The sequence below is a fragment of the Hyperolius riggenbachi genome, chromosome 9, assembly GCF_040937935.1.
Source record: "Hyperolius riggenbachi isolate aHypRig1 chromosome 9, aHypRig1.pri, whole genome shotgun sequence".
Taxonomy (NCBI): domain Eukaryota; kingdom Metazoa; phylum Chordata; class Amphibia; order Anura; family Hyperoliidae; genus Hyperolius; species Hyperolius riggenbachi.
The window spans coordinates 187,582,327-187,609,861 of record NC_090654.1 but is presented as its reverse complement, the minus strand read 5'-3'; the positions used below and the strand labels follow the sequence as shown (position 1 = coordinate 187,609,861).

The 27,535-nt window shown below is 44.8% G+C and overlaps 1 protein-coding gene across 5 annotated transcripts in view; it reads left to right on the top strand.

Annotated features, from left to right (window-relative positions):
• Positions 1 to 27,535, top strand: part of LOC137531799 (uncharacterized) — a 193,204-nt gene that overhangs the window by 110,341 nt on the left and 55,328 nt on the right. The window contains exons 1-3 of one of the 5 annotated variants that reach the window (XM_068251762.1): positions 14,727 to 15,263; positions 20,285 to 20,455; positions 27,082 to 27,215. In XM_068251762.1, coding sequence (XP_068107863.1) covers positions 20,352 to 20,455; positions 27,082 to 27,215 — 238 coding nt within the window. In that variant the 5' untranslated portion in view covers positions 14,727 to 15,263; positions 20,285 to 20,351. Of the gene's footprint in view, positions 1 to 14,511; positions 14,695 to 14,726; positions 15,264 to 16,137; positions 16,180 to 20,281; positions 20,456 to 27,081; positions 27,216 to 27,535 lie in introns of those variants that run through there. The other 4 variants (XM_068251760.1, XM_068251763.1, XM_068251764.1 and 1 more) reach the window with 4 other exon arrangements.

Sequence of the window (27,535 nt, the reverse complement as noted above, 5' to 3'; positions counted from 1 at the left end):
TTGCCTCATTGTGGTCAGACCAAATTTGATCAGCTGGACAGTCACTGTTCTGTCATTCAGCTACATCAGCCAGGTGACTGACCATATGGGCTGTAAAGCCACCAAAACCTGCACTCTCGCCATGGTGCGCACCAGTCCAGCACGGCCGTCACTACACAAACAGCTGTTTGCGGTGCGTTACACGATGAGTTTGGTGCGTCAGTGTGAAGCAGTACCTTAATTACACTACCTGATTGATGTATACACATGCAAGATGTTTGAAAGCACTTTAGGCCTGTCATTTAACATTCAATGTGATTTCTGCCCTTAAAACGCTGCTTTGCGTCAAATCCAGATTTTTCCCGGGGACTTTTGGCATGTATCCCACTCCGCCATCCCCCCCTCCAGGTGTTAGACCCCTTGAAACATCTTTTCCATCACTTTTGTGGCCAGCATAATTAATTTTTTTTTTCAAAGTTCGCATCCCCATTGAAGTCTATTGCGGTTCGCGAACTTTAACGCGAACCGAACCTTTCGCGAAAGTTCGCGAACCCGGTTCGCGAACCGAAAATCGGAGGTTCGGCCCAACTCTAGTGGTTAGCTCTCTCGCCTTGCAGCGCTGGGTCCCTATTTCGAATCCCAGCCAGGGCACTATCTGCAAAGAGTTTGTATGTTCTCTCCGTGTCTGCGTGGGTTTCCTCCGGGCACTCCAGTTTCCTCCCACATTCCCAAAAAAACATACGGATAAGTTAATTGGCTCCCCCTAAAAATTGGCCCTAGACTACAGTACTTACACTACATAATATAGACATATGGCAATGGTAGGGATTAGATTGTGAGCTCCTTTGAGGGACAGTTAGTGACAAGATATATATATACACTGTACAGCGCTGCGTAATATGTCGGCGCTATATAAATACTAAATAATAATAATAAGAAGAAGAACATAATTTACATCTATATACAATGGTCTCATACAGTGGTGTATACAAAATTAGATCACTCATAGATGTGTCTCATCAACATATATCTTCAAAGAGCAGCAGGATAATACAGTAGTCCTTATATTAGTACACAAAGAGCCAGTGTGAACAAAGCATAAATGTCCAATCATGAACCAGGCAGAGTGATCAGTCAATAATGCAATCCAAGTACCCTGACAGCACTGTTCCGGATTACTACCTTTTTCAAAGGGTAAAGGATTCTCCTCCTTGGCTGCTGCTTGGATTGCATTATTGACTGATCATTCTGCTTTGTTCATGATTGTCATGATTGGACATTTATGCTTTGTGCTTTGTTCGCACTGGCTCCTTGTGTACTAATATAAGGACTATTATCCAGCTGCTCTTTAAAGATATATGTTCATGAGCCAAATCTATGAGTGATCTAATTTTGTATACACCATTGTATGAGACCATTGCATATAGCTGTACATTATGTTGCTTTAATATATGATATTGATTGCTTTGTATATTGATTAGCCTGTATATTGATTTGTACTCCTACTAGATAACCTAAACACACTGCTACTAGGTATGCATGTTGTATACTAACCCACCTCTTGTCCCCCCCATTTCCTTATATTGTAAGCTCGCAAGGGCCGGGCTCTCTCACCCTTTTCTGTCTTGAAATTTGGTACACATTTATTCATTATTAATTTTGACACTGTCATTACCAATTCTGTGTTTTGTACCAACTCTGTATTTCGTATATATGGCTGTATACAATTGTCTGTATTATTTTATACCCCATGATTGTTTCTTACTTTGTGCAACGCTATGGAATATGTTGGCGCTAAATGATTCAATGATAATAATAATAATAATCTATCTAAAATACTAATTCTGATGACTACAGCTTCCAGAGGTGCACCACAGCACAAAGACAGCTCCGGAGTAATCCTGGTGAAATCACAACATGGCATTGACTCTTCTAAGAGCGGTGCTCAAACTGCAGTGGTGCACCTGTGGGACCCCTGGAAGAGGTGATGTCCTCCACCCAGCTCCTCAATCACAGAGGGGTCTACAGAGGAGGTGGGCAGTCGAGGTAGCCTAACAGACGGTCACCTCTCCTCGCTGTAGGCCATCAGAGCAAAGTGTATGACTCCATATTTTTACTGCAGCAGGAAGCTCACACATCTTTATTTGATTTCATTCAAACTAAATATATAAATGACCAGTGCACCATGTATAGATGCAATCAAATATATTGTGATCAGCTTTCGTCAGCAAATTGTGAGAACAGAGAAGCGTACAGCATCAGGCTAATCAATATACAAAGCAATCAATATTATATAATAAAGCAACATAATGTACATCTATATACAATGGTCTCATACAGTGGTGTATACAAAATTAGATCACTTATAGATGTGTCTCATCAACATACATTTTCAAAGAGCAGCAGGATAATACGGTAGTCCTTATATTAGTACACAAAGAGCCAGTGTGAACAAAGCATAAATGTCCAATCATGAACCAGGCAGAGTGATCAGTCAATAATGCAAACCAAGTACCCTGACAGCACTGTTCTGGATTACTACCTTTTTAAAAGGGTAAAGGATTCTCCTCCTTGGCTGCTGCTTGGATTGCATTATTGACTGATCATTCTGCTTTGTTCATGATTGGACATTTATGCTTTGTGCTTTGTTCGCACTGGCTCCTTGTGTACTAATATAAGGACTATTATCCAGCTGCTCTTTGAAGATATATGTTCATGAGCCAAATCTATGAGTGATCTAATTTTGTATACACCATCGTATGAGACCATTGCATATAGCTGTACATTATGTTGCTTTAATATATGATATTGATTGCTTTGTATATTGATTAGCCTGTATATTGATTTGTACTCCTACTAGATAACCTAAACACACTGCTACTAGGTATGAATGTTGTATACTAACCCACCTCTTGTCCCCCCCATTTCCTTATATTGTAAGCTCGCAAGGGCCGAGCTCTCTCACCCTTTTCTGTCTTGAAATTTGGTACACATTTATTCATTATTAATTTTGACACTGTCATTACCAATTCTGTGTTTTGCACCAACTCTGTATTTCGTATATATATCTGTATACCGTTGTCTGTATTATTTTATACCCATGATTGTTTCTTACTTTGTGCAACGCTATGGAATATGTTGGCGCTAAATGATTCAATAATAATAATAATAATGATAATAATAATCTATCTAAAATAATAATTCTGATGACTACAGCTTCCAAAGGTGCACCACAGCACAAAGACAGCTCCGGAGTAATCCTGGTGAAATCACAACATGGCATTGACTCTTCTAAGAGCGGTGCTCAAACTGCAGTGGTGCACCTGTGGGACCCCTGGAAGAGGTGATGTCCTCCACCCAGCTCCTCAATCACAGAGGGGTCTACAGAGGAGGTGGGCAGTCGAGGTAGCCTAACAGACGGTCACCTCTCCTCGCTGTAGGCCATCAGAGGAAAGTGGATGACTCCACATTTTTACTGCAGCAGGAAGCTCACACATCTTTATTTGATTTCATTCAAACTAAATATATAAAAAAACAATGACCATGTATAGATGCAATCAAATATATTGTGATCAGCTTTCGTCAGCAAATTGTGAGAACAGAGAAGCGTACAGCATCAGGCTAATCAATATATAAAGCAATCGATATCATATAATAAAGCAACATAATGTACAGCTATATACAATGGACTCTATATGGTGGACACAAATTGGAAAAATGCACCTTTATTTCTAAATAAAATATTGGTGCCATAAATGGTGATAGGGACATCATTTAAACGGTGTAATAACCGGGATAAATGGGCAGATAAAATACAGGAGTTTTAATTATGGTAGCATATATTAATTTCAAACGATAATGGCCAAAAACTGAGAAATAATGAATTTTTTTTTCATTTCTTTCTTAATCTTCCTGTTAAAATGGATTTCGAAAAAAATAATTCTTAGCAAAATGTACCACCCAAAGAAAGCCTAATTGGTGGCGGAAAAATCGAGATATAGATCAATTCTTTGTGATAAGTAGTGATAAAGTTATTGGCGAATGAATGGGAGGTGAACGTTGCTCGAATGCATGAGATTTTCAACACAGTGGGGCTGAACCGGTTATCATATGTTTTATTTTGGTCATCTAAGGTTATTGTTTTTTATGCTCTTTGATGCAGTTGATGCACTGGGAATATATGAAGCGGCCTGAGCTTTGAAACCTGCATTATGGCCTCTTTTTCATGGGCAGTTGAACTGTGTGCTCAGCAAGCAGTTGTCAGGTAGCAGTGAGCAGTTGCCAGGCAGCAGGAAGCAGTTGTGAGAGTTTGAGAGGCATTTCACTGTCTATCAACTACCCATGGAAAAGAGGCCTTAGTCTGGTACACATTTTCTATTATGATTGACCAATTACTGACCAATTTTACCCCCTCCATGTAGTATGAGGGCCTACCCACACAATCTGCTCATAGCATTCAATATCTAATGACCCTCATACTACATGGGAGTGGTGACATTGGTCAGTAATTGGCCAATCATAATCAAAAGTGTGTACCAGCCTGTAGGATTTAACCAAATTATTCAAATTGATCTCAATGTTTTTTTTATGTAATTAACGGAACTTTACACACATTGCAAAGAAGGGTTTTTTTTTGGCACCTTGTCAAAGAATTGAAAAAAAAAACATAATACAAAGTAGAATTCTTCTTCAAGCTTACTTTTATATTGCAGAATCTGTCTGTTCATTGTGACTCCCTTCTAGCATTTTGAGACCTTGCCTGCAAGGCTGATGCTTGAGTGAGGTCTGATGGGTTACTTGGGACACTAAAAGGTTATCACTGCTTCTGCAGTTTGCTTACATTACAGCTCAATGCCAGACACTCAGGCAGCCTTGTAGATGTCTTTGTAGAGCTCACAGAGAGTACAATGGATTAATATCTCTTGGAAGGAGGTACATAACTGCAAACAAAAAATAGGAATGGAAGGACTTTGCAAACAAAAGCAGTGGCCATGTTCTCCTCACAAATGAGGTTCAAAGCTAAGCTATATCATAAGTGGCTTCCACCACAAATTAGTGTGGTAGGGAAAAACATTATGAGCCATTTTAACAGACTTGAGCTATAAAAAAATGTTATAAAGAATGAAAAGGGAACCTGTCTGTAAAAGTATAAAGAAAAACTGCACACATGTGATGACCTATGTGGGTATGATTCACAAAGCTTTTTTACCTGTTTTTACCTTATCTATGTTACATTTTTAAGCTCCGAAAGAGCAAAAATCTAATATAATTAAAGAGACTCTTTAACTTAAAAAGAAAAAAACCCTCGGGGGGATATTTACCTCAGGAGGGGGAAGCCTCAGGGTCTCAATGAGGTTTCCCCGACCACTGAAGACAGCATGAATCCAGGCAGGCTTCCCCGAAGCCCCCCACCCCCATAAGCTTGACAAGCTAAGATAGACTTACATCTCTGGGATCCAGCGTTGGCCCAGTAGCAACGCTTCTTTCAGGTGAGGCAGAAATAGCCAAACCCCATCGGATCCGCTCTACTACGCAGACGCAAAAGACTCGCGCCTGCACAGTAGAGCTGATCCGATCTGGTTCGGCTATTTTTGCCTTAACCCAAACAGAAAGCCACTAGTGCACCTGCGCAGGATCGCGGTAGGTAAATATTTACCTCTGGCCAAGTTGTACTCCAACTAGATAACTTAAACACACTGCTACTAGGTATGAATGTTGTATACTACCCCACCTCTTGTCCCCCCTCCACCCATTTCCTTATATTGTAAGCTCACAAGGGCCGGGCTCTTCCACCCTTTTCTGTCTTAAAATTTGGTACACATTTATTCATATTAATTTGACACTGTCATTACCAATTCTGTGTTTTGTACCAACTCTGTATTTCGTATATGGCTGTATACCATTGTCTGTATTATTTTATACCCCATGATTGTTTCTTACTTTGTGCAACGCTATGGAATATGTTGGCGCTAAGTGATTCAATGATAATAATAATAATAATCTATCTAAAATAATAATTCTGATGACTACAGCTTCCAGAGATGCACCACAGCACAAAGACAGCTCCGGAGTAATCCTGGTGAAATCACAACATGGCATTGACTCTTCTAAGAGCGGTACTCAAACTGCAGTGGTGCACCTGTGGGACCCCTGGAAGAGGTGATGTCCTCCACCCAGCTCCTCAATCACAGAGGGGTCTACAGAGGAGGTGGGCAGTCGAGGTAGCCTAACAGACAGTCACCTCTCCTCGCTGTAGGCCATCAGAGCAAAGTGGATGACTCCATATTTTTACTGCAGCAGGAAGCTCACACATCTTTATTTGATTTCATTCAAACTAAATATATAAATGACCAGTGCACCATGTATAGATGCAATAAAATATATTGTGATCAGCTTTCGTCAGCAAATTGTGAGAACAGAGAAGCGTACAGCATCAGGCTAATCAATATATAAAGCAATCAATATCATATAATAAAGCAACATAATGTACAGCTATATACAATGGTCTCATACAGTGGTGTATATGTTACGGCCAGAACCCGAAGTTTGGCCAGAACTAGAAGTGGCCGGCCACTTCGGGTTCTGGCCGGCCAATGTGCGAACTGGCCGCTGCGCTGCGGCCAATGTGAGAAATGCAACAATTCCTGTAAGGTTAATGGGATGTTGTGGCCGCAGCGCAGCGGGCAAATGTATCACACATCTTTACTTTATTCAATGACATTAAGCCGCCCGGCTTTTTCTCTGCCTCTCTCCTCCCCCCCCCGCCTCTCTCTCCTCCCCCCCCCCCCCGCCTCTCTCTCTTCTTCTCTTATGGGCAGCCGGGCGGGGGACACGCGTGTCCCTCCGGAGTCGTTCGTCGCGGCAGGGGAATCCTGCCGTTCTTGCAGAGCGGGTGCTGGCAGAAGCGATGTCTGCAGCCTCCCCGCTCTGCTCTCCTGACACGACGAACGACTCTTCTGGACACGCGTGTCCCCCGCCCGGCTGCCCATAAGAGAAGGAAGAGAGAGAGAGGCGAGGGGAGGAGAGAGAGGCGAGGGGAAGAGAGAAAGCGGGGAAAAAGCCGGTCGGCTTAATGTCATTGAATAAAGTAAAGATGTGTGATACATTTGCCCGCTGCGCTGCGGCCACAACATCCCATTAACTTTACAGGAATTGTTGCATTTCTCACATTGGCCGCAGCGCAGCGGCCAGTTCGCACATTGGCCGGCCAGAACCCGAAGTGGCCGGCCACTTCTAGTTCTGGCCAAACTTCGGGTTCTGGCCGTAACATATACAAAATTAGATCACTCATAGATGTGGCTCATGAACATATACAGTATCTTCAAAGAGCAGCAGGATAATATGGTAGTCCTTATATTAGTACACAAAGAGCCAGTGTGAACAAAGCATAAATGTCCAATCATGAACCAGGCAGAGTGATCAGTCAATAATGCAATCCAAGTACCCTGACAGCACTGTTCTGGATTACTACCTTTTTCAAAGGGTAAAGGATTCTCCTCTTTGGCTGCTGCTTGGATTGCATTATTGACTGATCATTCTGCTTTCTTCATGATTGGACATGTGTGCTTTGTTTGCACTGGCTCCTTGTGTACTAATATAAGGACTATTATCCAGCTGCTCTTTGAAGATATATGTTCATGAGCCAAATCTATGAGTGATCTACCGTATATACTCGCATACAAGCCGAATTTTTGACCCCCAAAAAGGGGGTCAAAAGTTGGGGGGTCGGCTTGTATGCGAGTCTGGTGCTGGCGATGGTGGTCCGAGCCCCCCGCACTGTCACCCCGCCCCCCCCCCCTCCCCGCGGCCGCCGCTACCGCTGCAATTACCTGCCCGGCGCCGCTTCTTCTATTCCCCTCCTGTCCGGCTCCGTAAATCACTGCAGCGCTCTTCACGGCGGCTGCAGTAGAGAGAGAGAGCGGTTCCCATAGCAACCGCCGCTACAGGAAGCCGCGCTCTTCGCTGCTTCTTGTCTGATCACAGCAGCCACCGTGAAGAGTGCTGCTGTCCTACGGAGCCAGAGAGGAGGGGAATAGAAGAAGCGGCGCCTGCTAAGGTAAAAGCAGCGGCGGCTCGGGGGAGAGGGGAGGCGGGGGGGCACTGGGGCACTACCTAGCGATACTGGGGCACTATACTAGCGGTACTGGGGCACTATACTAGCGATACTGGGGCACTATACTAGCTAAACTGGGGCACTATACTAGCTATATTGGGGCACTATACTAGCTATAATGGGCACTATACTAGCTATAATGGGCACTATACTAGCTATACTGGGGCACTATACTAGCTGTAATTTAAACCCACAGTATCAACAGCGCTACAGGATTAAACGTAGTAATAGGTGGTGCGCGCTATATACGGTTACCAGTCCAGTATAAGAATATCTTCAACAAATAGCTTGCGCTCAGTCCATGCATCCAATAGGGGGAACTTGCTTCTACAAGATTTGTCCTGGGCATAGAAACACCTCAGAATTCAAAGAGACAAACAAAATGATAGTGCAGACTGCTATATAAACTTTGGCACCCCGCTGGTGTGAACATAACCATGTACACTCTACTCGTGAGGTTTAGGGGGCGGGGACCACCACCACCAACTAAGACACAGGCTCTCCCCTCCGATCTGATATACACCCTGCTCACCGTCAGTATGTGTAATATGCAATCAGCAGGGATCATCAATAAGCAGCCTCCTACTCAGTCCGCTTGTCACAAGTAAGGGCCCAATCAATCTCTCTATGGAGTATGCACCTCAAAGCAAACAAAGCTTCCAATGTGTAAAACCATACATTTAATATTTGCTGATTAAAAGTAATGCGCGTACATCATAAATTCTTTAAAAGTAACATGTCACAAGCATAATACCGATCTCCCCTCCAGGGCCACGGCTCAGCTCGCTCTCGTCTCCAGCGTCTCCGGCGTCTCTCGCACTTGTTGTCCTACTCGCTGCTCCAAGCCACGCCCTACCGGTTTCGTCACAGCACGTGACTCATCAGGGGCTTGTGACATGTTACTTTTAAAGAATTTATGATGTACGCGCATTACTTTTAATCAGCAAATATTAAATGTATGGTTTTACACATTGGAAGCTTTGTTTGCTTTGAGGTGCATACTCCATAGAGAGATTGATTGGGCCCTTACTTGTGACAAGCGGACTGAGTAGGAGGCTGCTTATTGATGATCCCTGCTGATTGCATATTACACATACTGACGGTGAGCAGGGTGTATATCAGATCGGAGGGGAGAGCCTGTGTCTTAGTTGGTGGTGGTGGTCCCCGCCCCCTAAACCTCATGAGTAGACTATACTAGCTGCACTGGGCACTATACTAGCTATAATGGGCACTATACTAGCTATAATGGGTACTATACTAGCTATACTGGGGCACTATACTAGCTATACTGGGGCACTATACTAGCTATACTGGGGCACTATACTAGCTATACTGGGCACTATACTAGCTATACTGGGGCACTATACTAGCTATAATAGGCACTATACTAGCTATAATGGGCACTATACTAGCTATAATGGGCACTATACTAGCTATACTGGGGCACTATACTAGCTGCACTGGGCACTATACTAGCTATAATGGGCACTATACTAGCTATAATGGGCACTATACTAGCTATACTGGGGCACTATACTAGCTACACTGGGCACTATATTAGCTATAATGGACACTATACTAGCTATACTGGGGCACTATACTAACTATACTGGGCACTATACTAGCTATACTAGGGCACTATGCTAGCTGTACTGGGGCACTATACTAGCTGTACTGGGGCACTATACTAGCTGTACTGGGGCACTATACTAGCTGTACTGGGCACTATACTAGCGATACTGGGGCACACTAGGGGAATAAGACGGCCAGCATTTCCTACCCCCGGCTTATATGGGGGTCAATCATTTTTTACTGGTTTGTTAAGTAAAAGTGGGGGGGGGTCGGCTTATATGCGGGTCGGCTTATATGCGAGTATATACGGTAATTTTGTATACACCACTGTATGAGACCATTGCATATAGCTGTACATTATGTTGCTTTAATATATGATATTGATTGCTTTGTATATTGATTAGCCTATATATTGATTTGTACTCCTACTAGATAACCTAAACGCGCTGCTACTAGGTATGAATGTTGTATACTACCCCACCTCTTGTTCCCCCCCCCCATTTCCTTATATTGTAAGCTCACAAGGGCCGGGCTCTCTCACCCTTTTCTGTCTTGAAATTTGGTACACATTTATTCATATTAATTTTCACACTGTCATTGCCAATTCTGTGTAGTGTACCAACTCTGTATTTTGTATATGACTGTACACCGTTGTCTGTATTATTTTATACCCATGATTGTTTCTTACTTTGTGTAACGCTATGGAATATGTTGGCGCTACATGATTCAATGATAATAATAATGATAATAATCTATCTAAAATAATAATTCTGATGACTACAGTTTTAGCCGAAAACAAACGCAATTTGGGCCACATTTTAGCAGAAAACAAACACAATTTGGGCCACATTTTAGCAGAAAACAAACGCAATTCGGGCCACATTTTAGCAGAAAACAAACACAATTTGGGCCACATTTTAGCAGAAAACAAACACAATTTGGGCCACATTTCATTTACTCACCTGACAGAAGTCCCCTCACCCGGCCGGCCTCTGGTGTGCAGCTCCCCAGACGATCCTCCTGCATATCTCCCGCGCTGAATTGAATAGCAGGGCTCCGGAAAGATGGTGGCCGAAGCCCTGTACTCTAGACACAAATAGTCTCCAGTACAGGGCTTCGGACGCCATCTTCCCGTAGCCCTGCTCTGCCTGCCGGAAAATTATGCAGGCAGGCTGGAGCGAGGCTGCGGCGCGCACAGTGTGACATCATGATGACGTCATGGAGCCTCCGAGGCCCCTAAAAACATGAGGCCCCAAGCGTCTGCTTGGTCTGCTTTGTGCCTGGCGGCGCCCCTGAGGACAAAATTGGGGAACTCTGTTGTATAATACCCAATAGGCCTGTACGATTTTAGGAAGAATTTAAATCGAGAGATTTCTGTATGAAAGCACAATTTCAATTCACAGTATCCTTCAAATAAAGCTTTGTTTTCCCTCTGTGCCTGTTTGTTGCCCCTCTGGGTTTCTCTGTCCCCCTGTCTCTTTTTCTGCACCCTCTGTCTCTCTTTGTGCACCCTCTGTCTCCTTTTGTGCCTCCTTTGTCTTTATCTGTGTCCCCTTTGTGTCTCTCTGTGCGCCTGTCTCTCTTTGTGCACCCTCTGTGTCTCTCTCTCTGTGCCTCCTCTGTGTCTCTCTTTGTGCCTGCTCTGTCTCTCTCTGTGTATCCTCTTTGCCTGCTCTGTGTTTCTCTATATGCCCCCTCTGTCCCCCAAACGGCAACAGTGCTGGACATACCATCCAGCACGAATCCAGCGTTGCCCGTCTATCCACTTTGCCTCCTGCATGCCCGGCATACTTCCTGTATGTCATGTGACATACAAGAACCAGGAAGTATGCCGTGCACAAGATCCGACAGATGGCTAGAGGACAGACAGCGTTTGACTTGTGTCAGAAGGTATGTCCAATGCTTCCGATACTGCGGGAAGCACACACCGGGACTTGTGGGAAGTTTGAAGCCACTTCTTCGAACGTCCCCATGCGGTAATGACGTCATAGCAGAAATCGCCGCTTTTATGATTATGAAATTGGGATCTTGATTTTGGTTTACAGTCGATTTATCGTTCAGGCCTGCTGTACAATCTTTATTAAGTCCAAAATCAACAAGTAAAATAAAAATATTTGAGAACAAATCACCAGCAATGAATCCACGTGATTGTAATAATTAGAATAAAGTCTGGTCACATATCAGGGGTAAGGGTGTCATAAATCCTGTGAAAAATACATAGCACAACAATCCATGTGGCAAACCAATAAGGTGCAGAAAAACAGGTGATGGCTATGAAGCAATGACAATACACGCCTTTAATATACATAAATAAAATATATATGCAGTACAATAAATGTAAGTGCTAAACATAATTCATATTATCACCTACTGGTAGCACCTCTCAGACTACCCATGTGGTATAGTGTCACCACGCCGGTAACATCACACATATTGTGGCACATTGTACCTGTACTCCTGTGCGATTAATTGTTTCTAGCAATACACTTTGGTCATATAGTGAATTAGCTGTTTATTGAACACTCTTTCCCTCTGCTGGATTGTGTAATTTATATTTAAATGCACATAACATCTTATGAATGTGCAGGGTTAGATATAGAGTCATTCACGGGAACCTTTCAGATCTAAACTGAACTGTAGAAGGAGGCCTCTGGATGTTCCACAGGCTTCCCGAGACTGATTGACCCTCTCAGTTACTTGCCAGGTCTCTATTCCTCCCAGCCACGATCCCCTCCATGTACAAGCATGGTTGCACTGCATGGGCGCCAGTAGGGTGCGCGTCTGTGCAGTAGCAGGGAGCCGTGCACGTGGCTCCGTAGAACTGTGCAAGCAAGAGCTGTACTTAGCGCCTGCACGGTGGGAGATGAGCGTTTAGGAAACACAGTTCAGGAAAGCTAAACCAGAATGTTGCAGGGGATATATATATATATATATATATATATATATATATATATATATATATGTAGCTAACTATCTCTAAGTTGTATCTATTTTACGTGTAGGTAATGATATCTCATAATCCGGAGTGCCTACCTAAAACTGTTTTTCACAGACGTGTTATATCTCTGACGGCCACAAGGTGAAGCTCCAGACACAGTTTCATGTCTGAGATGCAAGCTCATCACTCTTTGCTCCGTGAGATGCCTGTAGGGAGTAGGCGGGGTCTTGTTGCTATACAGCAGGGGTGCCCAATAGGTCGATCGCGATCTACCGGTAGATCGCGACCGCCTGATCGGTAGATCGCGGCCTCTTGGCCGCGTCCCATTGAATTTAGCAGCCAGCAGCTGTATAACACAGTTTCTGCTGCTGGCCGCTGGAGGAGAGAGCCTGGCCAATCAGCGGAGAGGAGGAGAGAGCCTGGCCAATCGGGAAGGGGAGGAGAGAGCCTGGCCAATCAGGGGAGGGGAGGAGAGAGCCTGGCCAATCAGGGGAGGAGAGGCGCGCAGCCAATCAGGAAAGGAGAGGCGTGGCGCGCAGCCAATCAGGGGAGGAGAGGCGGAAAACTTCCGAGTTCCGACTCCACTCACGCTGCCCACCGGAGCCAGGCCTGAAGATCTGGACGCCACCGCGGGAAGACACCGGCCCTATACCCAGGTAACCTATACTGAAGGGACCTATACCCGGCTAACCTATACTGAAGGGACCTATACCCAGCTAACCTATACTGAAGGGACCTATACCCAGCTAACCTATACTGAAGGGACCTATACCCGGCTAACCTATACTGAAGGGACCTATACCCGGCTAACCTATACTGAAGGGACCTATACCCGGCTAACCTATACTGAAGGGACCTATACCCAGCTAACCTATACTGAAGGCACATATAACGGCTAATCTATACTGAAGGCACATATACCCGGCTAATCTATACTGAAGGGACCTATACCCGGCTAACCTATACTGAAGGGACCTATACCTAACTACATTCCCGGGGGGGGGGGGGGGTGCATTTGAAACATTGGTAGATCTCCTGGCCTCTGCGAATTTTAAAGTAGCTCGTGAGCCGAAAAAGTGTGGGCACCCCTGCTATACAGGAATGCCTGAGTATTAGGCCCCGTTCACACTGCACGCGTTTGTGTCCGTTTTTAAGGTACGCGTTTTGTGTGCGTTTTGCGAGGGCCAGAAAAATCAATGCAAAGGTATGGCCCTCGTTCACATATACGCGTGGCAAACGTATGCGTGGCAGAAACGCATAGTTGGATGCATTTCTGTGCGTCGCGCACAGAAACGCATTATAATGAAAGTCAATGGGCGCGCACTAAAAACGCATGGCATGCGTTTTTGTATGCGTATTCGGAGGTGCGTTTCTCGTCGGAAGTGTAGGACTCTTCCAGGTATGATCAAAAACGCATAAGGAAAAAACGCATACAAACGCATTACAAAAACGCGTTGCGCATGCGTTTTTCCAGTGCGTTTACTACATGCGTTCTGCACGTTTTCCACACGCACATAATATGAACAGGGCCTAAGTCCTGACAGTGCGGCAGGACAATGCGGCCAGCTCTTGTGCTGCCACAGCTGCTGCTCCTTCCACAGAAATTGTTTACCCAGTTACCACAGCAACTGGGGTGACACGTGGCTGATGATGCAGTCAGATGATGTACGGCATCCCATCCCCCACGCCCAATATATATATATATTTATTTCCCGATGCCCATTCTCTGCACCAGGTGGGGGTCGCTATGTATTTACACATTCAAAAAAACCCAAAACGACATAAATCACATAGCACACAATAAGGTTACTCTACCACGGCCACTAGGGGGCGCTGCGGACACAAGTAATGACGTCCTCTTGGCTGACAAACGGGCTGCTGGCTCCTCGATGCTTCGTGTGATGCCTAATCGTCCGTCTGCTGCCTACAAATGTCACTGTCGCCTGAGCAGAGACCAGACCAGAGACACGTCCACCACCTTCGCCTGCCTGTCGCTCGTGTGTCCGCGGAGGATGTGGCCGAGTAGCTGCCATGCTGTGGATGCCTCGAGCTGTATGGACACGTGCAGCCCGCTGTGGCTCTCACTATTCATGTTATTCTTTCTATAATAACTATTATGCTGCTGACAGCCTAGGATTCTTATATTGCTGTATGTAAACACGTTTCTATAGAAGAAATGAAATGTTTTCAGCGCTCCCCTGCAGTATTCAACTCAGATGAAAGTTCTCACGAGCCAAATGATCATCCAATGAGCAATAAGGTTCAGGGAGAGGAGATACAGCGGCCACCTAGGTTACTGCCAGTGTAGTTACTGCCAGAAAGCCAGTTCATATGCTGCGAACCATCGTCAGTATAATACATGCAGGGTATATTGCAATCTGTCTTATGACAAGACCCTGCATGTATTATACTGATGATGGATTGATTGCACCATATACTGACTCCCCAATATATGTAGCCAGAAGATCCCCAGTATAGGTAATCAGAGGTAACAGATATTCCCCCGTGCTGCAGAGTATTGGCAGCGGGGACAGGTGACGTCACTAACCCCTCCCCATCAGAGTCTCATACACATGAACACCTGCAGGAAAAGGGCCGCCCGGAGAGTTCAGGGGAATTATCGTCTTTCCACCCCTCTGCCTATTCGCTGCACCACACGGGGTAGCTATGTAGTAACACATTCAACCAAAATCCATAAAACACTTTCACAACAAGGTTACTTTACCACGGCCACCAGGGGGCGCTGCGGGCACAAGTAATGACGTCCTCTCGGCTGACAAACGTGCTGCTGGCTCCTCGATGCTTCGTGTGATGCCTCTAATCGTCCCTGTCTGCTGTGCTGCCTATAAGTGTCACTGTCGCCTGAGTAGAGACCACAGAGACATGTCCACCACCTTCGCCCGCCTGTCGCTCGTGTGTCCGCGGAGGATGTGTTTCCGGTGTAGTGAAAATTTTTGCTACCTATCATATTTTGCAACTTGCCATAGAGGACAGTGTATGACTGTGTAGGCGTGGCTCCTCTCTGTTAACACGCCTGTAATTTTTTGCAACCACAGATCCCATTGAGCTAGAAGGGGGATTGTTCCCTCCAGGGGGGGTTATTATTTGAGCAAGAGGGGGGATTGTTTCCTCGGGGGGTGGGGGGTTATTAGTTGAGGAAGAGGGGGGATTGTTCCCTCCAGGGGGGGTTATTAGTTGAGCAACAGGGGGGATTGTTCCCTCCAGGGGGGGTTATTAGTTGAGCAAGAGGGGGGATTGATCCCTGGGGGGGGGTTATTAGTTGAGCAAGAGGGGGGATTGTTCCCTCCAGGGGGGGTTATTAGTTGAGCAAGAGGGGGGATTGTTCCCTCCAGGGGGGGTTATTAGTTGAGCAAGAGGGGAGGGTTCTGTGTGAGAATAGGGTTTGGTTGGGTTGCATTTTCTGATACAGATAGGTTAAAGTCAATGGCTAGGTTGCACTTTCTGATAGCTATACGTATAAATAAGTGCAACCGGTTGCAAAATCTGATAAAGTTGCAAAAAATTTCACCACACCGGCCGGGTAGCTGCCATGCTGTGGATGCCTCGAGCTGGTGATGTATGGACACGTGCAGCCTTCTGTGCTGCTCACTGTGGCTCTCACTATTCATGTCAGTTCTCCTGTAACTATGCTGCTGACAGTCTAGGATTGTTATACTGTATTGCTGTATGTAAACACGTATAACCAGCTCGGATTCTCTTGATGCACAGTTTTACAGTGACCAACCATGGCACTCAAAATAAAGTTATTTATAATAGACTGGTGCGGTGGGGTAACCTTTTTGGCCAGTGCAGTGTTTTCTGAGAACAACAGTTGTGCATTATATGTTAGGGAATTATTTTTATGATTTATATGTCAGGCATCAAAATATATTATACTATATATGTGGTTAAATCCAGAGAACTTGTGGTCACAGCTTGATTTTAATTGCTTTCATTGCAATGCAGGTTTTTGAAATAAAATTTTGCTCAAGATAAGCCATAGTATATAATGATTTAATGTCTTTGAATATTTGCATCATGTTGTTGACCTATATCCCTTTTTTCATATCCCCATATACTGGGTATATATTATATAACACGTTATTGGTTATGATTTCTTTGCTCAAATTTTTTTTTAAAGGAAACCAGAAGTCTAGGTATAGCAAAAATCGATACTTACCCGGGGTTTCCTCCCGCCCCATTAATATATGTGACTCCCGATGGTCTGCCATTCAGCCGCGATCAGCCCTGGTAACTTAGTGACGTCAGTCCTGGTCTGCTGCGCAGAAGATCCAGACCTGATGTGACTGAGCAAGTTACCGTGGCTGATCGCGGCTGAACGGCAGACCACGGGAGAACGGCGGGGGACTCGCACGTGTTTAGGGGGCAGGAGGAAGCCCCGGGTAAATATCGATTTTTGCTATACCTTGATCTCTGGTACTCTTTAATTTCCTAGCTAAATTGCAGGAAAACACACTTTTTAAATAAAGAAAATTGCGACTATGTCTCATCATAGCGATCATGGTTTCCATTAGAAAGGGATGGGGCTGTTACTGTCCTTGGCACCTTAAATATGGCCACTAACAAAACAATTTGATGAACAATCATTTACGAAGGATTCTTTGTATGAACAGTCGGAAATGATTGTTTGGGACCACTGGACAAAAACAAACAAACAATCTGATCAGATTGACGGAATCGTTCCAAAAATCTTATCGAATTTATTAAACTGATCGGATTGTTAGGAGATTTTTTTTCAATTAGTGGTCACAAATGATCATTTCCAATCGATCATAAAAGATCGTTCAGCAAATTGTATTGTTAGTGTCCAGCTTTCCACTCTAATCACTGTCTCAGCTCATCCTTAGTAACAGGAGACAAGGAAAAGCGGACCTGAACTCAAAACTTTCTCTCTGGTCTAAAAGAAGAAACGCAACAGCATAATAACCTTTACAGAAAAATATTTATATGTTACAGCTGATACAAATCCTGCAATATATCTGCACTGTTTCTACTTCCTGCTTTCATGGAAGCAGACATATTGTTAACATCCTGTGATTTCAAATGAGCTTATCTGCCGTTGGCAGTCATCTGAAACGGGAGAGATCAAATTACAACTTGTGATTAGACACAGATGAGGGGGAATTAGACAGACTAAACTCTCTAATGCTGGTTACACACCATGTGCATCGATTCGATTATTTCTGACATGTCCGATTCAAGCTTCGATAGATCGTTAGGTCGATTTGCCATACTTTACATGGCAATCGACCTAAAAATCATTGAAATGCGCTCGGAAATGCTCGGAAATAATCAAATCGACGTGTATCGACGGACGCATTCGATGCGGAAACGCATGGTGTGTATCCAGCATTAGGGCGTGTTCACACTAAGGGCGTTTTCAGGATTTTTTAAGCGCCAGCGATTTTAAAAATCCCCCTAAAAGCACTTGTGCAATGATTCCCTATAAGAGTGTTTACATCTGAGCGGTTCGATTATGATCCGCTCACCAAAGCGCTGCCTGTACCATTTTTAGGGTGATTTGCCTCAATGGAAGGTATAGGGAAATCGCAAAACGCTTGAAAAGGCGCTTTGTATGCCGATTTTCCCAGCACTTTTAATAATAAATACATTGCATTTATTTTTTTCCGGTTCAAAGAGTTCACTTCCTGACTTGTGTTAGGAAGTGAAAAAACAAATCGATCTGCAAAAGCTCTTTACAAAAAAATCACAACACGCAGGTAAGCGCCAGGAGGCGCTAAAAATAATCATGCAAAAAAAAAAATCTCAAAACGCTGGTGTCAGTGATTTCGATTTTAGATGTGAACAAGGCCTAAATGCATACAGGGTGCATTTCTATATGTTCTCTTTCTGTCCTATGTAAGAGTTCAGTTCCATTTTAAAGGAATCATACGCCAATAACAGCCTCCCCACGATCTACTTACCCAGGGCTTTTTTCCAACCCCTTGCCACCGACACGTCCTGCGCTGCAGCTCCGCTCCCAGCTGCCGGCCCGGGACCCCCGTCGGTGCAGAGGCTGACCTCAAGATCGTCCTCTACTGCACCTGTGTGAGCACAGCTGTCAGTCAAGTCCACGCTGTCCGGATTGTACCGATCAGGCTCAGTAGTTCTGCACCTGCGCACTACACTCCGGACAGCGTGGACCTAATTGACAGCTGCGCTCACACAGGTGCAGTAGAGGACTACCTCGAGGTTGGCCTCTGCACCAGCAGGGACCCCGGGCCGACAGCTGGGAGCAGAGCTGCAGCGTGGGACGTGTTGGTGGCAAGGGGCTGGAGGAAGCCCTGGGTAAGTAGATCATGGGAAGGCTGTTTTTGGTTGATGATTACTTTAAGGTGTAAACTCCTGAGGTCGGTGAGGCCTGGGAACCACTCCGAGTGCTTTGTAGCAATTACAGAGCGCCCATGATTTGCTGAATCGTGGAAGCGATTTCACCCCAATTACCGTAGTGATGGTGATTTGGCTATAACCACTAATGCAATCACTCTGGGATCACATTCCAATATGCTGAAAGCAGCATTCTGCGATCGTTCTGTGATTGTGACACTGCTAGTGGGGCCACCCCATAGAGATCCACCGTTTTACTGCTTTGCCAATCGCTGCTAATCACAAGCGCTGGAAAGCTCTCCTAGTGAGTCACAGGCCTTATGAAGCAGGGATTGGACTGTAAGCTGCTGAGGCAAATGTTTGTCAATTGCATTCTTTTTGAATTGTTCAAGGATTTAATGCGGTAATAAAAACAGACCTGAACTCAGAACTTCTTGCTCTAAAAGATACGCAGCAGCATAATAACCTTTAAAGAAAAGCATTTCTTTGTCACAGCTGATACAAATCCTGCAATAAATCTGCAGTGTATCTACCTCCTGCTTTTATGGAAGCAGACATATTGTTAATATCCTTTGACACCAAATTAGTTTTTCAACCGTGGACCATTGTAGCCCCTCACACACTCCATTGAGTTCTGGGTCACCATGAGCTTGCTGGTTAGTCTGTACCTCAGGGTGTTTCAAGTCCCACTACATAGAGCCAAATTAATCCAAGCCATGCATTGATGAGGATCAACCAATCCAAACAGTCTGTATGCATGTTGGATTATTATGGCTCTGTACCAATTAACAAGCTGACACATCATTGCATTCCAGCGGATCTGGAGGTGTGTTTAGCTTCTAAGGACAACAAAGGTTAATTTGCATATATTCAGCAGTGATGCACTGGGAGACATCTCGGAGCTCACTCCAACCTGAATTATAGCAAATTCTTTCTGTTTTAAGAAAGCAAACTTTTGTTCTCCATAGCATTTTAGTAAGGGGGCTTTTTGGACCATTGTAGCCCCTCACACACTCCAGTGAGTTCTGATTCACCATGAACCTTGCTGGTTAGTCTGTGTCTCAACCGTGGCAGTTAACTGAAACAGGAGAGAGATCAAATTACAACTTGTGATTAGGACACAGATGAGGATGAAATTAGACAGGCTTAACTCTCTAAATACATACAGGGTGCATTTCTTTGTTTTCCTTCTGTCCTGTGCAAGAGTTCAGGTCCACTTTAAAGGTTGCCTAAACTGAAACAAATCTGGCCAGTTAAACTTACTTTGGGTGTCTCCCAGTCCGCTGTAGTCCTTCAGGTTCCTCATTGTCGTTCTGCTCTCATCCATTCAGCAGCTGTGCCCCTCTGAAAGTTGGTCCACTGAATAAGCACAGAACGCTTCCAGCCACAGGAGCACGATCGATGGGGCGCACTGTCGAGGGCCGCGCATGCAGATTTCGGATGGGACAGCTGCTAAGTGGAACAGCAAGGGACCAGCAGGACAACGGGGCTGGAAGAAATTCTAGGTAAGCTAAATTGGTCAGATTTGTTTCATTTTAGGTTTCCTTTAAGGTACATTTACACTTGTGCGCTGTGGGAGTGGTGGGATTTGGAACTATCGCGCTGCCCCGAAAAAGTTGCACTTTGCGTTATAGCCATGGTGCGACCGATGAGAAAAATAACACGACTTCCGGTGCTCTTCAGTGAGTCACAGGGTAAGACACTGCAGCTTGTGCATTAGTTATCCGGTGCCCGGGACACTTCCATTGCATTGTGTCATACCGCAGGCAGTGTGTCATGGCTTATTGACTTAAATGGCCACTGGGATGAGCTGTGGCGAGGGAGAGTACGGGGATGTGATGCGGTGACGCTGTCATAGTTACATAGTTATTTTGGTTGAAAAAAGACATACGTCCATCGAGTTCAACCAGTACAAAGTACAACTCCAGCTTGCTCCCTCACATATCCCTGTTGATCCAGAGGAAGGCGAAAAAACCCTTCCAAGGCATGGTCCAATTAGCCCCAAAAGGGAAAAATTCCTTCCCGATTCCAGATGGCAATCAAATAAAATCCCTGGATCAACATCATTAGGCATTACCTAGTAATTGTAGCCATGGATGTCTTTCAACGCAAGGAAAGCACCTAAGCCCCTTTTAAATGCAGGTATAGAGTTTGCCATAACGACTTCCTGTGGCAATGCATTCCACATCTTAATCACTCTTACTGTAAAGAACCCATTCCTAAATAAATGGCTAAAACGTTTTTCCTCCATGCGCAGATCATGTCCTCTAGTCCTTTGAGAAGGCCTAGGGACAAAAAGCTCATCCGCCAAGCTATTATATTGCCCTCTGTTGTATTTATACATGTTAATTAGATCCCCTCTAAGGCGTCTTTTCTCTAGACTAAATAAACCCAGTTTATCTAACCTTTCTTGGTAAGCGAGACCTTCCATCCCACGTATCAATTTTGTTGCTCGTCTCTGCACCTGCTCTAAAACTGCAATATCTTTTTTGTAATGTGGTGCCCAGAACTGAATTCCATATTCCAGATGTGGCCTTACTAGAGAGTTAAACGGGTAATATTATGCTAGCATCTCGAGTTTTTATTTCCCTTTTAATGCATCCCAAAATTTTGTTAGCTTTAACTGCAGCGGCTTGGCATTGAGAACGATTATTTAACTTGTTGTCGATGAGTACTCCTAAGTCCTTCTCCAAGTTTGATGTCCCCAACTGTATCCCATTTATTTTGTATTGTGCTAGACCATTGGTATGACCAAAATGCATGACTTTACATTTTTCAACATTGAATTTCATCTGCCATTTATGTGCCCATATAGCCATCCTATCTAGATCCTGTTGCAATATGACACTATCTTCCAGAGAGTTGATGATTCTGCATAATTTTCTATCATCTGCAAAAATGGCAACATTGCTCACTACTGCATCTACTAGGTCATTAATAAATAAATTGAAGAGCACTGGACCCAGTACAGACCCCTGTGGGACCCCACTGCTAACAGTCTCCCATTTTGAGTACGATCCATTGACCACAACTCTTTGTTTTCTGTCCATTAGCCAGTTCCCTATCCATGCACACAGACTCTTCCCCAGTCCTTGCATCCTCAACTTTTGCACCAGACTTTTTTTGGGAACAGTGTCGAAGGCCTTTGCAAAGTCCAAGTATATCACATCTACTTCAATAGGAAAGCTGGGAGGAATTCAAAAAATCAGAATCACTTTATTCGCCAAGTGCGACAGGCGCCGCACCCGGAATTATTTGTGAACACAAGGCATATTGGCAAGTGCAAACAGTGCAAGTAACATTACACATAGTACAATTTATAAGGAAACATTTCGACATAGCAAAAGACACATAGAGCGGTTGTCGCTATGTTATGCATAGATGAACATGAGTGACAGCCTATGGGCGTGCGTTCGTCCTCTAGTGCCCCAAGGTGCAGAAGGGGATTAGGAGATGGCATTGGAGAGAGGTTCTGAGTTGAGAAGAGTGATCGCTTGAGGGAAGAAAGTGTTCCTACGCCTGGTGGTTTTGGTGTAGATGGACCTATAGCGACGTCCCGAGCGAAGAGGACTGAAGAAGTGATTGCCAGGGTGGGAGGGATCGAGTGTGATTCTATTGGCCCTGGACCTCATTCTGCATGTGTGGAGAAGGTCCAAGGGTGGCAGGGGCGACCCAATGATCTTCTCAGCCACATTGATGACTCTCTGGAGTTTGAGCCTATCCTTCGCATTTGCCCCCGAGTACCAGACAATGATGGAGGAGCAAAGGACAGATTCGATGGTCGCCGTATAAAAACTGGTCAGTAGCTCCCTGGGCATGCCAAACGTCCTTAGTTGCTTTAGGAAGAACAGTCTCTGCTGGGCCTTCTTTTGGGTAGTAGAGGTATTTTCGGTCCATCTCAAGTTCTCCGTGATGGTGGTGCCTAGGAACCGCGCGCTATGTACCCTGTAATAATAAAATTAGTTTCATGATTAGTTTTTATCAATCAAAACTTAAAGAGAATCTTTAACCAAGCAGTGAACTTCATTCCAGTTAGTAGCTGATGCCCCCTTTCCCACAAGAAATCTTTACCTTTTCTCAAATACATCAGCTTAGCTGTTTCCAATTGCTAAGTAAGCAGTATTACCCTCTGTAGATAGAACTATCAGTAACAAACATTTGGTACAGATCACCTGGCAGAACTAAAGATCTCACCACCTGTGATAAATTTCAGAATGTAAATCAGGATGAGGAAGATAAGATTTTACAATGGGCAAACACTGACTAAATAATATATAAATGAATATTGAAAAAAAAAAAAAAGTGCAATTATATTCTTTTATTTTCAATACAGTTCCTCTTTAAAGAGACACTGAAGCGAGAATAATTCTCGCTTCAGAGCTCATAGTTAGCAGGGGCACGTGTCCCTATCCCGCGGCTAAACGGGGGTCCCTTCACCCCCAACACCCCCCCCCCCCCCCGCAAAATCAACGACCAAATTGGTCGTATATTTTGCTGCTCCTAGAGGCAGGGCTAACGGCCGCAGCCCTGCCTCTAGTCGCGTCTATCAGCGGCGCATCGCCGCCTCTCCCCCGCCCCTCTCAGCGAAGGAAGACTGAGAGGGGTGGGGGAGAGGCGGAGATATGCGCTGCAGACGCGCGTGGGGCAGGGCTGCGGCGGTTAGCCCTGCCTCAAACAGGAAGTAATCCCCCGCTGCACGGAGGGGATTTGGGGGGTCAGGGACCCTCGTTTAGCCGCGGGATAGCGGCGGTTTAGCAGGGGCACACATGCCCCTGCTAACTATGAGCTCTGAAGCGAGATTTATTCTCGCTTCAGTCTCTTTAAAAGGTGGCCACTAATGGTCCAATTTGTAGCGAAAAATCGTTCAAGCGATCAGAAATTCTGATCAGAAGAAAAATTGTTCACTGCACCATCAACAAACCAATCTTTGCTTCCTATCTATCACAACCAATCAAGAAAATCCAATTTTGATTTGACAAAAATCCATTCAGATGATTATTTTCATAATCGTTCATAACCGATTGTGCCCATCAACTGAGATTATGTTCAACCAATCTGATCAGAATTTCTGATCGCTCTAACGATTTTTCACAAAAAATTGGCCCGTTAGTGGCCACTTTTGGGGGACAGTCAACAGGAAAAAAAATAATGAAATTAATGAAGAGAGTCCCTTGTTTAAAAATGTCAGAGTTGTGGGTGGCTCATGTTTACGTACTGGCACTGGCTCCACAGCTGCCATCAATCAATAGCATCCGCAGCTGGTAGGTGACATCACTGAAGAGGGACACTAATGCAATGATAGAGAGTGGAAGAGTGGAGACTGCTTCCCTGGAGCTGTGAGGGACAATGCGCCAGTATTTAGCTTGTAGCCCTGGGCCAATGAAAGAGTGCACACAGTGGCGTAGCTAGAGACTATGGGGCCCCATAGCAAAACTTTTATTGGGCCATCTGATGTAGGCACGCTTGAGCAATGCCACCTGCCCTTATACTATGGCTATGTGTTAACTGGGCTATTTACTTTCTCATGCAATCTACACTACTTTTAGTCCATGGCCACTGAGCTAAAGTGAGGGATGAGGAACACAAGAAAGTTAATAGTAAATCCATCAAGTACCACCTGGGCCCCTTTGCTCAAGGGCCCCATAGCAGCTGCTATGGCTATTGCTACGCCACTGGGTGCACAGTAGGGTCAAAAGGGGGCACAAAATGCACTAAAGGTGGTGCAGGTGGGACTGAGGGGCACAAGAGGCACAGAAGGCGGCACTAAAGAGGTCCCAGAAGGCATTTACATACATTTATAATGATATACAGTATGTGTACTTGTTATGTGATATATTGATATATGTGTACTTCAACATAAGAACAAACTTACAGTCACGGCCTCATGCTTAACTTGGGAACTGACTATATTCAGTGTGACCAACCTGCATCTATAGCACATCAACAGTTCTCTTATGCACACTTGCATGCAGCTGCTCACTAATGCATACCTACCAACTGTTTGAGATGAGAAAGAGGGATACTTAAGCCACGCCCCTACCACACCCCTGATCACACCCCCATCACACCCCCTAGTCACGCATACCATAAAGATTTCATAAGAAAAATATGTTGCTTTATAATTGAAACCACACTGCTCCTTTCTATCCTGGTTCATTTTCCTTCATATTAACATTTTAAAATTATTAACCACTTCGCATCCAGACCTTGTTTTCCCCTTATTGACCAGAGCAGTTTTGACACTTTAGCGGTGTCCCTTTTTAATCAGCAATAACTTCATCTGTACTTGTGCCACTTAAATTATCTATATATCGTTTTTTTCAGGATAAACTAGACTTTCATTGGGGGATATTTTGTCTTGAGAAATTTTTTTTTTCTGCGCATTTTAGCGGGAAAAAAGAGGGAAAACCGTTAAAATTGCATTACTTCTCAGGCTTTCTTCAATTCTAGTAAAAAATACAAAGTGCTACAGTAGGTAAAAGACATGCCATCAGTATTAAGTCCCCCAAGGATAGATAGCCAGATGTGTGCCCAGTATCAGACCCCCCCCAGTATAGCCAGATGTGCCCCCCAATATCAGCCTCTATTATAGCCAGATATGTCCCCGCATTTGCGACCCCCCACATTTATATATACAGCTGCGTATCCCAATAAAGCCCCCCTCATTATAGCCAGATGTGTTCCCAGGATCAGTGCTCCCCATCATAGCCAAATGTTCCCCCCAGGATTAGCGCCCCCGCCCCATTATTGCATATGTGCCCCCCAGCAGTAAGTTATGTCCCTCAGGACCATCAGATGTGCCCCCCATTATGAAATCCCCCACCCCATTACCCTGATGGGCCCCAATAATAATTTCAAACCCCCTCCCCCCACTTCAGATTTGGAACCCCCACCCTCTTATGGGCAGCCAGATGTGCCCCCTCCTTACCACTATGCCCCCCCCGGGCCAGATCGTTAAAAAAAAAGTCCCTGCAAGATTAATATCTCACCTGAACTGGTTCCTGCGATCATCCTGCAGCTCCAGCCTCCATTCACCGAGCTTCAACTCAGCCCTGTGATACCGAACACCGGGTCCCAGCTTGATGACATCATCAAGCCGGGACCCGGATATTCAGCGTCACAGGGCTGAGTGAAGAGCGGTGCATGGAGGCTGGAGCTGCAGGATGATCGCAGGAACCAGTTCAGGTGAGATATTCATCTTGCAGGTGCTTTTTTTTTTACATTCCGACCATGGAGGGGGAGAGATGAATGATCACGCTGTTTGCTACAGCGGTGATCATTCATCCGCGGGGGGGTCACTAATTGGCTACAAGGGAACATGTTCCCTTTTGCCAATTAGTAAGGCAGCTGACAGTGCCGGGGGGTGCGCTCTGAAGCGCACCTGTTCCTGCACAAAAGCGCTGCAAGCAGGTCAGTATATCTACGTCGCTGTGGCTTGGAGGGTGCCACAGCTGACGTAGATATACTGTAGTGGAGGAGAAAGTGGTTAATATATCAATTTATAGGATGGGAATAAAGGCAAACACATTTTTTAGTAGACAAATATATATATTTAACTAGAAAGAGGGACAAAGTCCTGAAAGAGGGACAGATGAGGAGGAAAGAGGGACATTTGGGAGCTATGCTCATGTGATTGTTGTGTGCATTCTGTCATAAAGGGAAGCAGCTGAAGTTACCAAACAGCTTATTGGTAGTAGTTGGTTTGCAAAGTTATGGGCAGGCCCTGAAAGGTTTGTAATGACGCCAAGCACACTACCAAAATAATGTAGAACTATCTGTAATGAAAAGAACTGGGAATTGGAACAGATGGTATGGCCATCGCAGAGTCACTCTGTAATTACTTGCGGAGACAATTGAAGTAAGACACAGTCTGCAGTGGAGCTGTGAGGAGTTCTCCAGCAGGTCTGGAGTAACTACATGGGTACCTGAGCACAGGATGTAAAATACAGAATCTGAGATTATCTGATTAGCTGAAATGAGAACTGCATGTTGAGGCGTGTACAGTTTAAACAGCGTGCTGCTCCACCACCAACAGAATTCCAGGACAGTTATAGGACCAAATATTTTATTTATTTGCAAACAAGTGATTGTCACAATAAAAATCCCACTAATCTATCTTTTTCTATTGAAGGTTGCAGAATCCCACTGAATGCCCTTATAACGGAAGCAGGAGAGAAGACTGTCCATGCAGAAAAGACTACACAGCAGCTGGCTTGTCCACCTTCAGTAAAGTGCGGCTGGATGTAACTACCTTACAGATCATAAGTGAGTGTATATTATGTATTCCATGTATAGGAAAAACTGGGTGGGGTTTTAAAATAAGATTTTAAAATCACAGCCAGTTGATACCTTTGTTTTCTCTATAATATAAGCAAACATACAGTGTAGTGTGCGCGGCACTAAACAGTGTTGTTCTTCTCAGCTGTGTAACTACTAAGTATTAGGACGCCCTTCTCCCTCCAGTGATGACCCTCAGGGCCATCTGCCAGAAGCCATACAAGTGTGACCACCATGTCTCCCACCATAAACACAACGAGTGGGGCTACAACAACACTTGCACTGGAGGAGGGCTCATTTATCAGAAG